The following is a 14,055-nucleotide window of genomic DNA, read 5'->3' on the forward strand; positions in this document are numbered from 1 at the left end:
AAAACGGGGCTCTTTGATCCCAAAAGAGCAGCCCTGGCCCATGGGCTGCAGTGGGATCACACCAACAGCTTCTGTGAGTCCACTCCAAGCTCTTCCTGACCCCAAAATCAACTCTGGAGCCCCCAGAAGCCCTCCAGACCCACAAGACTTCCCAAATTCACCCCCAAAAATCCTCCAGTCCCATCGGGTGAGGAAAGAAAACAAGAGGGAGAGAAAATCCACCTTTAATTGGGGCAGGATCAACACTGCCAGACCCTGAGCCGGTCTGGGGCTCCTGCAGGGAGAGGAGGCTGAGCAGGAGGAAGAGGAGGCCTGGGGTGCCCGAGGAGGTTCTGGGGTGCCCGAGGAAGCCCTGGGGTGCCTGAGGATGCCCTCGGAAGCCCTGGGGTGCCCGGGGAGGTTCTGGGGTGCCTGAGGAGGTTCTGGGGTGCTCAAGGATGCCCTGGGGTGCCCAGGGAGGTTCTGGGGTGCCCCATGAGGCCCCGAGGTGCCCCAGGAGCCCCTGGGAGGCTCTCAGAGCTCGGAGAAGAGCGGCTGCTCGCGGACACTGCCCAGCATGGGCGCGGGGCTGCGGCAGGGGCTGCCGCGGGGCTCCAGGGCGCTGACGAAGAAGAAGGGGATGTGGGAGATCCTCCCCGAGGACCAGCACTGCAGGGGACAGGGTGGGCAGGGGTCAGCGTCCAAACAGCACAGAAACGGGGAAACCCCTTGGGATGGAGCCCAGCCCGTGACCAGACTGCCAGGGAGTTACGGGAACTGATGAGGTTCCCCCTGAGCCTCCTTCTCAGCAGGCTGAGCCCCTTCCCCAGCTCCCTCAGCCCCCCAGAGCTCCAGGCCCGTCCCCAGCTCCATTCCCTTCTCTGGACATGACCCAGATCCCAAGATCCTTCCTAAATTGGGGGGTCCAGACCTGGACATGTCACTCGAGGTGTGGCCAGGGGGAGAAACAATCCCCTGCTCCTGCTGGCCCCACCACCCCTGAGCCAGGCCCGGATCCCACCAGGCTTTTTGGCCACCTGGGCACACCTGGCTCACGTCCAGCACTGCCCCCCAGTCCCTCCAGGTCCCTTCCCAGGGACCAGGAAAGGTCCAACCCCTCTGTCCCCAAAACACAGCACCCAACCCTTGGCCTGGTTAAGCCTCCTCTCCCCGGAGCCCCCCATGGCTCACCCTGGTCCCAGCCCCCTCCCCAGTGCCACCAGTGTCCCCTGGAACTGGGAGTGCCCCAGGAGGGACTCACCACGGTCAGGAGGGCGCCCTGAGGGAAGCAGGGGTGGAAGGAGATGAGCTGGGGCTGGGCGCCACGCTCTCCCCGCACGAAGCCGCTGTGGGGTGGGGGAACAGGCAGGGTTATGGGCTGGGAAACAGCACATGCCAGGAACTGGGGGTGTCTGAGGGGAAACAGCACATCCCAGGAACTGGGGGTGTCTGGGGTTCAAGGGGGGATGCACTGGAAAAGGACAACTCAAAGCCAAGGGGGTGAGGTGGGGAACCCAATGAACCCAAAGCCCCTGTAACAAACCCAACCCCCCTGCAATGAACCCAAACCCATCCAAATGAACCCAAACCCATCCAAACCCACCCAAACCACCTGCAATGAACCCAAGCCCCCTCCCCACCCCCCCGAGCCCCCTCACCAGGGCAGGAGCTCGAAGACGGGGCTGTTGCGGGTGCGGAACACGGCCACGGCCGGCTGGCTGCCCGCGCACTCGGGGTGTCCTGTGGGGGGACAGCAGCACGAGGGCTCTCCCTTGTCCCCCCTGTCCCTTCTCCCAGGGCAGCAGCAGCCCCAGGCCAAGCAGGGAACGGGGCAGGACTGACCTCTGATGATCACAGCCAGCCTCTCCCCGGTGGGGTCCCACACCATGGAATGAACCTCTCCTCCGATCCTGCAACAGCACAAGTCCCAAAATTGGGGGCAGAGACCCCCAGGTGTGCTCAGCAGCCAGGGGTGGCTGCCAGGAGGAGCAGGGACCCCCCTGTGCCCCCAGCCAGACCCACCTCTCCTCCCCGTAGAGGGTCTCGAAGGTGGTCTCGGACAGGTCTGCCACGATCGAGGCTGTCTTGGAGCCTCCCACCTGCCCCTGCATCTCCCCTGCACGGGACAAACCCACACTCCATCAGCCCACTGCATTCCCCGGATGATCGTGCATTTATTTCTTTCTCAGAGCAGCTGTGCTGGTGTCCCAGGAGTGACAGGGATGGAGGACGAGGACAGCAAACACCAGGACCCCCAAGCTGGCTCTGGAGCCACCGGAGTCTCCCTGAAATCCCTTCAAGACCCCACAACTGTGACTGAGGAGCAGGAGGGATGGAAAAACCTGAATTCCAGAGATTCCATGCTTGGAGACTCCAACACACTCCCTGTGTGTCCCAGCTCCTCACCCCAAAGCTGTGGGGACATCTGGGAAGCTCCAGATGGGACAAACTCACCCCGGTACTCGGAGAAGGACAAGGAGTAGATGACGGACTCGCCCAGCACGGTGAAGAGCAGCCGGCTGCCATCGGGGCTCCAGCACCCTGTCTGGGGACAGTGTCACCCTGTCACCTGCCTGTGGGACACTGCCACCCTGTCTGGGGACAGTGCCACCCTGTCATCCCTGTCTGGGGACAGTGTCACCCTCTCATCCCTGTCTGGGGACAGTGCCACCCTGTCACCTGTCTGTGGGACACTGCCACCCTGTCTGGGGACAGTGCCACCCTGTCACCTGTCTGTGGGACACTGCCACCCTGTCTGGCGTGTCTCAGACTGCAGAAAAGGAGGCTCAGGAGGGACTTTTCACTCCACAAGTCCCTGATGGCAGGGGACAGCCAAGGGACAAGAGGACATGGCCTCAGGCTGTGCCAGGAGAGGTTCAGAAGATTTCCACACAGTCAGGGAAAATTTCCACAATTTCTTGGGCTGGCTGCCCAAGGCAGGGGTGGAGTCCCCATTCCTGGAGGGATTGAAAAGCCCTGTGGATGTGGCACTTGGGGACAGGGGTCAGTGGTGGCCTTGGCAGTGCCAGGGCTTGGCCTGGGTGGTCCTAGAAGGCTTTTCCAGCCTCAATGATTCCCTGGGAGGGGAATATCCCACCCTACCTGGCAGCGTCCCCTGATGGTGGGCCAGCGCTCACAGGTCCACATCTGGGCCTCCCACACCCTGCAGGGGATGCAGAAGGCTTTAGGGAGCAGAATTCCTGGGAATCTGCCCCAATCCTGCTGCTCTGGGAATCCAGAGTGTCCAACCCTGTCCCCCAGCCACTCCCCACTCTGCCCCCACAGCAGGAGCAGGAGCAGGAGCTGGGGGGATGTTTGGGATCCAGATTTTCTGGAGCGAGGATGAGGATGGGCATGAGGAGCTCACCGGAACACGGCCGAGGGGGTGGCTGCCAGCACCTTGCTGCCGTCGGGGGACCAGGCCAAGTAGGTGACACCGCCACCCCCAAACCACTGCAGCTGCACACAGGTCTCGGTGGACACGTCCCACACCTGCAGGGGACACGGGGGATGATGGCGACACCGGGATTAGGGGACACAGAGGGAACATTTCAGGCCCAGGTGGCACTGTGTGTGTCCAGCCCGAGTGTCCCTGGGTGTCCCCAGAGGGTCCTCACCAGCATGGCCGTGTCCACGGGTGACGCCGACAGCAGCCGCTCCCCGCTGGGCGCCCAGGCCAGGCTGGTGACAGGGCTGTGCCCGGGGCAGGACAGCACCTGGGCACAGCCCGACGAGGGCCTGCACAGGACGAGCGAGAAGCCAGCAGGACTTGGGGTTTGCTGGCAGGATGGCGGTGCTGTCCCAAAGCCAGCCCCAGCGGGGTGACAATGGCCGGGAAGGGAAGGTGGGAGCTGTCACCTGGTGGAGAGGGAGGTGGGGTCCAGGTGCCACACGAGCACGCAGCTCTGGCAGGCCACGGCCAGGATGGAGGCACAGAGAGGCTTCCAGGCCATGGCAGCCACGTTCCTCTGCAGGCGGTGCTTCAGCGAGGGCACGGTGGCACTGCGGGGAGGGGACAGGTGACACAGCTGTGGGGCACAGAGCCCTGGTGCAGCCACAGTGTCCCCTGCCAGCCCTGAGCGCAGTGAGGGGGGACAGCAGGGTGGGAGGGGCTGTGCCCTGCCGGGGAGGGGACAGCGATTCCCAGCCAGGTGACACCGGAGCGAGCCAGGTGTCACACACCTGGTGTGACTGAGCCGAGGTGTCCCCAGTCCGGCCAGGGCCCAGCCTGGGGACACCCGGGGGGGCTGCAGGAGCAGCCGGCAGAGTCTTCTCCTGAGCAGGGACTGGCATTCCCTGGGGGAGCAGGGACACCTGGGGGACAGAGGACACTCAGCCCGTGTCCCCCCAGCTCTGTCACCACCCCCAGCGCTGGGTGACCCCCGGGATGTCCCCAGAGGCACAGAGCAGGCAGGGAAAGGAAAGGCAAAGCTCTTGAGGCTCGGGGCAGAGCGAGGAAGGAGCAGGGGGGCTGAATGAGAGCCCAGGTATGCCAGGTGGGCCACGGGCAGCAGCCCCAGGGCAGTGCCAACCCCAGGCTGCCCAAATCCCAGACAAAGTCCCACCTGTTGGAGTTGTAGACACGGATGGAATCGTCCAGAAGAGCCACAGCAAATTTGTTGGTGTGGGGGTGCCAGGCGAAGGCCCTGATGGTGCAGCCGGCCCTGGAGGGGGCACAGGGCAGGGTGAGACCCCCCCAGCACCCACTGGGCTGGCAAAGACCCCGCTCAGAGTTCTCAGAGAAATAAAAACTTCCTTGATGCTGCCCAACAGGACCGTTTTCTTTGAGAAATTCTCTGTTTCTGGGAATTATTGACAGGGCTCTGCTGAGGGGCTGGGGTTGGAACTGGAAGGAATTTTCCAGGCTCTGATCTCCTTTAACCCTGATATCTCTCCACCCAGGGCACACAAAGCAGAGCAGCCAGAGCCAGTGGGGCAATGTTTGCCTTTAATTGCTGGGCCCACCCAAACGGGGCCACCCTGTCCTTGTACTCCCACCCTGGCACAGTGATTTCGGGACACCCAGGACTCACCAGTCCACGGCCTGGGAGAAGGCTGCGATCATGTCCTCACTGGTCAGCTGCAGGGACAGGAGAACACCCAGCTGGCATCAGGGACCCCCAGTTCCCAGCCCTTTCTCCCTCTCCCCCACCTGGATCTGGGCCCCTCTTGGAACACCAAACACCTTCCCAGTGTCCATTTTCCACCAGTGGAGGAAGGAGCAGTGTCTGGAGCGGGGCACCATCAGGAGGAGCATTTTGGGGGGGGGGGGGGGGGGGTTAGTGGGGAAGGGACCACCCCGCATCCCGAATGGCTGCTCCCCTTGCCCCTGGCTCCCGCAGCAGCAGGGATCAGGCGGAATGACTCACGGACAGGTGTGGGAACAGGGATCCGTGCAGCGAGGACAGCCAGCGGCACACAGCCAGAGCGTGGCTCGAGCCCGTCTGCAGCCACTGCAGCCCTGGCAAAGGCCAAAGGGACCCTCAGCGTCCCTGCAGCACCACGGGGACATGGCAGGGACAGCAGGGCCCGGCCAAAGCATCACAGCGAGACCGGAGACCCCCGGGCAGCCCAAACTCACCCTCCTCCTCGGCGCTGGCCAGCTCCCGGAGCAGCCCGCAGAGCCCGGCATCGCGCCTGCGGCGAGAGCGGGGTCACTGCCCGTCCTGGGGACAGGCCGGGCTCTTTGGGGACAGGTCGGGCTCTCTGGGGCCAGCGGGGCACTCACCAGGCGCTGAGGCAGCGCTTCCAGAGGGACTCGCGGTGGTGGATGAAGGGCGGGCGGGCGCTGGGCTCCAGGCGGCCGTGGGCCTTGAGGGGCTCCTTGGGCAGGGTCAGCACGGGCAGGTCGGGAACCTGCAGCACACAGAGACCCCTGAGACCCCCTGAGCCCCCGGGAACAAAGGGACGCCCCCAGGGCAGCGGGCAAACGGCGATGGGAGGAAAGCAGGGGCACAAGGAGCGAAGGAGCAGCCTGAGGGTGCCTGGAGAGACCCCAGCAGAGGGGACAGAGCTGCAGCCACGGCTGAGAGGGACGAATGTGGCAGTCCCAAGGCTGGAGGGGGCTGGCACGGCTCTGGAGCGAGGAGGGCTCACCTGGCCCAGGGGTCTCACCTGGCTCTGGAAGGCCAGCGGGAGCTGCTCGCTGAGGCGGCCGCAGACCAGGGCGTTGTTGAGCTCGTACAGGGTGACATCCCCAGGGGGAGGCGGCGGCGGGAACAGCCCCAGGGAGCACATGGCGGCACCGAGCCTGGGGGCGAGACCGGGCCGGGGGGCGAGAGCTGAAACCGCCGCTGCCGTCAGGGTGCGCCGGCTCCAGGCCGGAGACCCTCCCTCCGTCCCTCTCACACCCGCTCACAACCCCCGGTGCCCCCCGGGTTCTCCCCGGCTCCCCCTCACCCGCTCCCCGCCCTCAGCCCCCGGCGCCGCCATCTTGGCTCCTCTCACCCCTTCCAGCTCCCGCTTCGCGCCAATCGCCGCCGCGCGCCGCCCTCGCGGCTCCGGGCGCGTGTGGGAGGGGAATTAAAAGGGCCGCCGCTCGCGTGGGAAATACGCGGAGTCCTCGCTGAGGGTCAACGCCACGCTCCCCGATTTTCCTCAGCGGAGGAGAGAGAATATCAGCCTGCCCTGCACAGCCGCGCTCCCACCGGTGACTTAGTGGCTCTACGGGTGTAACGAGGATTGATTAAAATGGGACCACTTATTACTGTCGTTGCCCCTTTAAGAAAGGCGGAGCCGCCCTTGAGGGGCGGGGCGAGGGGGCGTGTGCTGCCGACGGGTCACGTGGTGGCCGAGCGGGGCTGCGCTGGGACCGGGACCGGGACCCCCGGGACATCGTCGTGTCCTCCGGGCACCCTGTGTCCCACGGGCACCCCGGTCCCGGACCCCTCTTGGGCTTCCGCGGCATCCCGCTGTCCTGCGCTGCCGTGTCCCCGGTGCCACCTCCCCCGGTGTCCCCTCTCGTGGGCGCCCGTGTCCGTTCTCGCCGTGTGCCCTGGGTGCCGCTCCCGCCGCGTGCCCCCCTTGGCTCGCTCCCAGCCCTTCTCCCGGGGCTCCCGCTTTTCTCGTGTTTATCCCCGTGTTTTCCTTAGCGGCCGCAAGAGTTATTTTAATTTTCTCAGGATATTAAATAAAGGCGGCGGGGGGAGCTGCGGCGGGGGGCCCCACATTCCTCGCCCGTTACGGAGCGAGCGGGGTTCGATAGGAGACGACGATTTGGGATGGCGCCGACATCAGAGCCACCGCAGGGCTGGCGTGGCCTCGTGGCGTCCCTCGGACCCCCCCAAACGCGGCTGATGGGGCAGCGAGACAGGAAAAAAGGCGGTGGCGGCGGAGGGGGGGTCCCCGGTGGGGTTGGGGGGGTCGCTGGATGGGGTTGGGCTCTGTGGTTTGGGAGGCTCCGGGCGGTCGAGCCCTCGGTGGCCGCCGGGCCGGGGTTTGGCTCCGGGACGTGGCTCCCTGCCCTGCTTGGCACTGGCCCACCCACGGCGAGCAGGGCTGCTGTTCTGGGGGGAAACCCCGAAATCGGCGAATTTGTGTCGGGGAGGGTGTGGCTGGCTTGGGGGGCTGCATGGAGAGGTGGCACTGCCACTCTGAATCCCCCCGGGAGCCGCCCTGGGACAGCTCTGTGTGGTGGCGCTGAGCTCCGGCCGCTCCATTGCCGCCTCCGTGCCTCAGTTTCCCCGCCCCGTGTCCCCCTTTCCCTGGGGACAGCTGGGTCCTGGCCAGCCCGTGGCCACCGTGACTCACCCGGGGCTGGCACGGGACCTGCTGCCACCCCTGTCCCTGTCCCCCCGCGGGGCCCTGGTGCCAGCAGCTGCCCCCCCCCGCTCCGTGCTGGCACTGGAGCTCGTTTCCGCCTCCTGTTGCCTTTTTCCGTGGCTTTTTGGGTTTTTTTTTTCAGGAAAAGCCCCAAACCAGGGCTGAGCGCATCAAAGGGCTGGCGGGAGCCCAGGGCAGGGGGAGGGGGAGCGCAGCGGGGTCCCCGCCAGCCCACAGCGCCCAAAATTGGGGTGTCCTCGGGGACACGTGGCCCCGCCGCGTGCTCGCTGCTGCCACGTGGGCCCTGGGATGTGGCCGGGGGGAAACTGAGGCACGGGGCTGTGCACACGCGTGTTCCCGTGCACACAATGTCCCTGGGAGTGCCCACACATGGGCAGGGTGAGGCAGGCAGGGGACAATCCTGCCAGGCCCTGCTGGCTGTCCCTGAGGTTGGGGACATGAGGAGGGACATGGGGACAGGGTCTTGGGGGCACAGGGCCATGGGGACAAGGAGACTGTGGGGAGCACAGGGGACAGGGTCCTGGGGAAGGGAAGAGGCACAAGACACAGCACCCCAGGGGCTGAGGACAAGGGGACAGCCCAGCTTGTCTCCAACCCCGCCGAGCTCCTGCCACCCCCAGAGAGGGGGGGCACAGTGACCCTGAGCAGGCGCGTGTGCACCCCCCGTGCCTCAGTTTCCCCCGGAGGCCTGCAGGGAGGAGGAAGCTGAACACATCTCTGCGATGAAGCCGCCCAGCCTCAGCCACAGAAGGGGCCCGGCTCCACTCTCAATCTTTTATTGCTTTTTTTCTAGGGGGCAGGAGGGGCAGGCAGCTAAAAAAAGTGGGGGGGACACGTTACATGAGCACTGATGAACCAGGCCGGGGGAGGGGAGGGGGGCAAACCCTGTCCCTGAGTGCGGGGCGTGAGGCGAGGGCTGGGGGGCAAGAAGGGCTGGGGGAGGTGGAAGGGAAAAGAGAAAAGGGGGGGGTCTCACCTTGACACCCCCCCGTGAGCCGCAGAGCGCTCGGAGAGCCCCCCCATAATTTAAGACATAAATTAGAATGGCTAACGAGGAGCTGGGGAACTGAGGGGGAGTGGGCTCGGGGGGAGCAGCACCCCGTAATAAATATCCCCAGCGGCGAGGAGGAGGAAGACGAAGATGAAGGCGGAAAGGCTCAAATCTCCAACAAACTGCCGGCCTCGGGGCTGCCGCCGTCCTTGGCGGGCGAGGCGGGCCGGGGGGACGCGGGGGGCTGCTCGGCGCCGGGGGGCGGCTTGGGGGGGCCGGGGTCGGCGTGGGTCTTCTGGTGCTTGCTGAGGTGGTCGCTGCGGGTGAAGCGCTTGCTGCACAGCAGGCAGGTGAACTTCTTCTCGCGCGTGTGGGTCCGGACGTGGCGCTCCAGCTCGTCGGAGCGGGTGAAGCGCTTCCCGCAGAAGAGCCAGTTGCACACGAAGGGCCGCTCGCCCGTGTGCCAGCGCAGGTGCGCCTTCAGGTGCGAGGCCTTGCCGTACACCTTGCCGCAGCCCGGGATGTGGCAGCTGTGCACCGGCTTCCGCCGCGACCCCGCCGGGCCCCCGAGCCGCTCCAGCTCCTGGCAGTTGGGACAATCGCACGCCGGGCGTCCCCCCAAGGAGCCGCCGCGGGGACCCTTCGGGGTCTCGCCCGGCGCGGGTTTGGGGGCGGGGGGCGCCGCGGGGGCGTTGCTGTAAGGAGGGGGGTTCAGAGCGCCGAAATCGGAGCCGTAGGTGGGCAGAGGGGGGCTGAGGGCGGGCTGGCCCTGCAGCGAGCCCTGCAGCCCCTCGGCGCCCGCCGGCCCCCCCAGCCAGCCCCCGTTGGGGTGCACATCCCACCAGGACGGCGCGGCGGGCCCGGAGCCCCCCGGCAGCCCCCCGCCGATGCCGCCCTTGTACCAGGAGCCGTAGGGGTGCGGCATCTCCAGCGAGGGGTACACGCCGGGCAGGCACTCGCTCGGGGGGTGGCCCTTGGCCGCCACCACCACCGGCGCCCCCAGCACCTCCTGGGCGCCCGAGGGCGCGGGGAAGGGGTGCCCGAAGGGGCCGTAGTCGGGGCCGTAGGGGCCGGGGGACGCCTGGGGGCTGGCGGACGGCGACAGCAGCCCCGGGGCGCTGGGGAAGGCGGCGGCGTAGGAGTCACCCATGGCTGCGGCGGCGACCCCGAGGCGTGGGGGGCGATGTCAGCGGGGGCTCGCGGCCATGGCACTTGGCAGCCTGTGGAAAAGGGGAACAGGGCTTGAGGGTTCCGAGGGGCACCGTGTGCCACGGGGTACCCGTCCTGGGGGTCAGCACTGGGGGCAGCTGTACTGGGGTGTCAGCCCAACTGGGGTGTCAGCTGTACCGGGCTGTCAGCCCTGCTGGGACACCCAGCAGCACCCCCAGTCCCACGATTCCCACCACCCCCAATGCTCCCAATCCCCTGTGCCTCAGTTTCCCCCCACAGAGCTGGAGCCACCCCATCACCCCCCAGCCCAGCATCCCCCCCAAAGGGGCTTCTCGTGGCAGGGCCTCCCCCCACCCCCAATCTCGGCTCCTTTTGCCTTTATGGCCTTTTAATCGAATTATGCTGTGGCCTCCCCCTCCCCGGGTGACTTCCTCTGCTTTTATACCCGTCATGGCTTTCAGCTGCGCGGGCTGGCCCGGGGTGTCGTGAGCTGCCCCTCACCTCCATCACCCCCACCATTCCCTTTATTGAAATTATTTTATTTTAAATTAATCTCTTCACCCACTTCTTTGGTGCATTTCCACTTTGGCTTTTTTGTTTGTTTGGGAGTTTTTTAGGGTGTTCCCCCCTCTCCCCCCTTTCTTTTTTTTTTGGTTTTTTTTTTTTTTTCCGTGGTTTTTGCGCCTATTTTTACGCCGGCCCCGGCCGTGGCCGCAAGCGCGCTCCCGGTTTTCCAAGGATAACAAGGGCCAGGCCTGTGCCCCGGGAACGCTGCCCTGCCGCGAGAGCCGAGGTAATTAAAACCAGGGCGAGCGGCAAACGGAGGCGCACGCTTAAAATAGTGTCAAACTCCCATAAATCAGCTCCGCTTGCGCCGGGAAATTAAGGAGCAGGGAAGGAGCCCCGGGAGCTGCGGGCTGAGCGCCGCACGAGGGTGACAGTCCCTTTGTGGCTGGCTCGGGGATCCTGACCCCTCCCAAGTCCCCTCACGGCCTGGGGAGGGGTCGAGCCCCTGCTCTGGGGGTCTCCAGTCCCAAATTCTGTGTCCCAAATTCCCGGTCTCTTGTCACTGACCACCAGTGTCCAGTTCTTGATGCTCAGTTCCAGTTCTCCATTCCCTGTCCCCTTGTCCCCCAGTGCCTGGTCCCTTAAGTCCGCAGTTTCTTGGGCCCCAAACCCAGTCCTTGTCCCCAGTCCCAATCCCCAAACTCCATCCCTGGTCCCCAGTCCCCGGTCCCTAGCCCCAAGTGTCCCCACAGCCCTTGCCTCAGTTTCCCCCACCCTGTCAGTGCCACCCCCTGTGCCCTGAGCCCGAGGACACCTGGGCCTGGCTCCTGTGCAGCGGCGCTGTCCCCAGCCAGAGGGGCACTTCAGGGTGACAGTGGCACTCAGCACCATCCCCTGTCCCTGTTCCCCCTCTGGGGATGGCAGGGCAGTCCCTGCTGGGGCAGGGGACACACGTGTCCCCCAGCACAGGGACCCCAGGGGGATGCTCAGGGCCCACACAGGTCCCTGTCCTTGGGGGGGTCCCATATCCCAGGGGGCTCCCCCATCCTGGAGCAACTCTGCCACTCTGTGGGTCCCAAATCCCGGAGTCCCTGTCCCAAAGCAGGGATCCTCCAACCCAGAGGGAGATCCCCCATCCCAAAGTGTCCCTGTCCCCTCCCATCCCAAAGTGCCCCTGTCCCTCGAAGGGGATCCCAAAGGGTCCCTGCCCCAGAGCAGGGATCCCCATCCCAAAGGGGGATCCCCCACCCCAAAGTGTCCCTGTCCCTCGGGGGGATCCCCCACGCCGTGTTCCTTTCTCCCGGTGCCGGGGCAGTGTCCCCCAGCCCGAGGGGTCCCGGGGGTCCTTACCGGGATGCCGGGGGTGGGTCCTGCCCGCGGGGCTGCCGCTGTCGCGCTGTCGCGGTGTGCCGCTGTCCCGGGATGCCGGTGTCCCGGGATGCCGGGGCTCGCTGCGGAGGGAGGGACGGACGGAGAGGGAGGGACAGGGAGGGACGGAGCACCGCGGCCGCCGCCCGCCCCGCTGTGCCGCTGCGGCGGGGCTGGGCCGGGCCGGCACCGGGGACGGCAGCGGAGCCCGGCCCCGAACCGCCCCCAGCCGGGGGGGCCGGGGGAGCGCGGCGAGGGGGGCAGGGGAAGGGGAAGAGGAAAAGGAAAGGAGGAAGGAAAAGATGAGAGAGGGGAAAAGAAAGAGAAAGGGGGGAGAGAAGAGAAAGGGGGGGGAGAGAAGGGAAAGGGGGAAAAGAACAAGGAATTGGAAGAGGGAAATAAGGTAGAGAGAAAAGGAGAGAAAGAAAAGAGATGAAGAAAGGAAAAGGGAGGAAGGGGAAAGGAAAGGTTAAAAAGGAAATGAAAAGGGAGGGAAGAGGAAAGAAAATTAAATAAGGAAATGGAAGAAAAATTGAAGAAAAAGTTACGAAGGGAGGAAGATGAGGAGGCTGAGAGCTGGAGGAAGGAGGGGAGAGAGGGGACAGGGACCAGTGTGGGGAAAAGGAAAGAGAAGAGTGGGGAGAGGGAAAGGAGGGAAAAGGAAAGGAGAAGAGAGAGGAAATAGGAGGGAAAGGGGAAGGAGAAAGAGGGGGAAAAGGGATGGACAGCAGGAAAAGGAGGAGGAAGGGGCTGGGAAGGGGAAGAGGATGAATAGGGAAAGGGCTGGAGAGGGGAGAAGGAAAGAGGGAATAGACAGATGCGGAGGGGAAGGGGGACAAAGGGACAAAGCAGGACGGGACAGCTGGGGCACCCAGAGGCTCGTGACCCCAGAAGGTCCCAGGATGGAGCAGGGATGGGGATGGGGACAGGAGGGGACAACCGATGGGGATGAGAGGGACGTGGGCTGGAGCTTCAGGAATGGGGTCAGAGGTGTGAGTATGGGGACGGGAGTTGGGAATGGAGCGGCGATGGGGCTGGAGGGACCAGGGATGGGGGTCAGAGCTGGGTTCTATAGGAACAGAGCTGGGGACAGGGACAGGGGACATGTGCAGGGGGACAGGGACACACGTGGCTCTGGCGATAGGGCTGGGGACCCCCTGTGCCTCAGTTTCCCCACATGAAGGAATTGTTCCAACTGCTCTTTTACCACCCCCTCCCCTGCATTTTTTTTAAATTGTATTACTCCCCCATGGTTGCCGTTTTCTCCTCGCTTTCCCCGTCGCCGTTTCCCCCGGCCGGAGCCAGCGGGGCCCTTTCCCAGCCCTGAGTCAGGGCTTTCCGCTCCGCAGCCGCCGGCGCCGCCGAGGGCCACAACCGCCGGCCCCCCCTCGCTGGGGCTTCCACTGCCCACAAACTGGGAGCGAACTGGGACGGCCACTCCAGCCCTCCTCCTCCTCCTCCTCAGCCAGCCCGCGTGCATTTTTGGGGGGTTTCACTCCCACCAGCTCCGGCTCACGGGGGGTTCCGGCGCTGCCCGAGCGGCCGGGCTGGGCCGGGGGTGTCGGTTGGGGCGGGGGTCTCTCCCCGGCCCGGGGGCGGTGGGGACCCTTCAAAGCGCGCGGGGGGGCGGCGGCGGGGGCTGATTACAGGGCGGCGCCGGGCTCGGCCGCCCACGGCCCCGCGGCCGCGCCGGGCCCCCGCAATTACCCGGTATTTATACCCGGCCGGACGCCGGGACCTCGCCAGCGCGGGGGGGACACGGAGCGGGGGGGCTCCGGCCGCGGGCAGCCGGCCAGCCACCGTCCGGCCGTCCGTCTGTCCATCCTCCCTCCGTCCTCCTCTCCATCCCTCCTTCTCTTATCTCCGTCCCTCCTCTGCCTCATTCAGCCCATCCATCAGCCTGCTCAGAAGCTGACACGAATTTGAGGGGTCTCAGCCCCTCTGCCCCAAATCTGGGGGATCTCAGCCCCACCCTAACAGGAATTTGAGGGGTCTCAGGCCCTCTGCCCCAAGTCTGGGGGATCTCAGCCCCACCATGACACGAGTTTGGGGGGTCTCAGCCCCCTGAGATGAGTCCGGGGGACTCAGCACCACCGAGGCTGCAGGGCTGGAGGTGTCCCTGTCCCCACCGCGGTCCCCAGGGCCAGGAACGCCCCCAGCCCAGCGCGGGGGTCCCGGCAGTGCTGTCCCCCCCGGTGACGGCGGGGGCACCGCAGCCCCTCGGGCTCCGGGAGAGGAAGCGGAACCGGCCCCGGGTG

General features: G+C 65.8%; 2 protein-coding genes across 3 annotated transcripts; both read right to left on the reverse strand.

Moving 5' to 3' along the window:
• Window positions 1–208: 208 nt before the first annotated feature.
• AAAS (aladin WD repeat nucleoporin) lies at window positions 209–6,635 on the reverse strand. Of its 2 annotated transcripts, none has more exons than XM_064734690.1 (17): window positions 6,427–6,635; window positions 6,094–6,229; window positions 5,708–5,835; window positions 5,561–5,616; window positions 5,349–5,440; window positions 5,013–5,059; window positions 4,545–4,643; window positions 3,838–3,981; window positions 3,597–3,717; window positions 3,347–3,471; window positions 3,082–3,142; window positions 2,434–2,524; window positions 2,002–2,095; window positions 1,822–1,889; window positions 1,638–1,719; window positions 1,241–1,325; window positions 209–648 (listed from the first exon to the last, which is right to left on the reverse strand). In XM_064734690.1, the coding sequence occupies exons 2-17, from the start codon at window positions 6,214–6,216 to the stop codon at window positions 514–516; spliced, it is 1,551 nt and encodes a 516-aa protein (XP_064590760.1). In that variant the 5' UTR covers window positions 6,217–6,229; window positions 6,427–6,635; the 3' UTR covers window positions 209–513. The 2 variants fall into 2 exon arrangements, with proteins under 2 accessions (XP_064590760.1, XP_064590761.1); XM_064734691.1 differs by lacking the exon at window positions 6,427–6,635 and adding an exon at window positions 6,379–6,403.
• Window positions 6,636–8,600: 1,965 nt separating this feature from the next.
• On the reverse strand, window positions 8,601–11,908 carry SP7 (Sp7 transcription factor). The gene is made up of 2 exons (XM_064734714.1): window positions 11,780–11,908; window positions 8,601–9,972 (listed from the first exon to the last, which is right to left on the reverse strand). Exon 2 carries the CDS (start codon window positions 9,900–9,902, stop codon window positions 8,919–8,921), a length of 984 nt encoding a protein of 327 aa, XP_064590784.1. The 5' UTR covers window positions 9,903–9,972; window positions 11,780–11,908; the 3' UTR covers window positions 8,601–8,918.
• Window positions 11,909–14,055: the final 2,147 nt, after the last annotated feature.

This window comes from Zonotrichia leucophrys, chromosome 29 (assembly GCF_028769735.1).
Source record: "Zonotrichia leucophrys gambelii isolate GWCS_2022_RI chromosome 29, RI_Zleu_2.0, whole genome shotgun sequence".
NCBI lineage: Eukaryota > Metazoa > Chordata > Aves > Passeriformes > Passerellidae > Zonotrichia > Zonotrichia leucophrys.

Bases quoted from the DNA above. Each gene is read 5' to 3' on its own strand.
- AAAS (XM_064734690.1), bottom strand. From the start codon at position 6,216: ATGTGCTCCCTGGGGCTGTTCCCGCCGCCGCCTCCCCCTGGGGATGTC. The intron at 5,617-5,707 runs GTGAGTGCCCCG...CTCTCGCCGCAG, and splicing joins AAGCGCTGCCTCAGCGCCTG to GCGCGATGCCGGGCTCTGCG. The intron at 5,060-5,348 runs GTGAGTCATTCC...CTGTCCCTGCAG, and splicing joins CCCTGTTCCCACACCTGTCC to CTGACCAGTGAGGACATGAT.
- SP7 (XM_064734714.1), bottom strand. From the start codon at position 9,902: ATGGGTGACTCCTACGCCGCCGCCTTCCCCAGCGCCCCGGGGCTGCTG.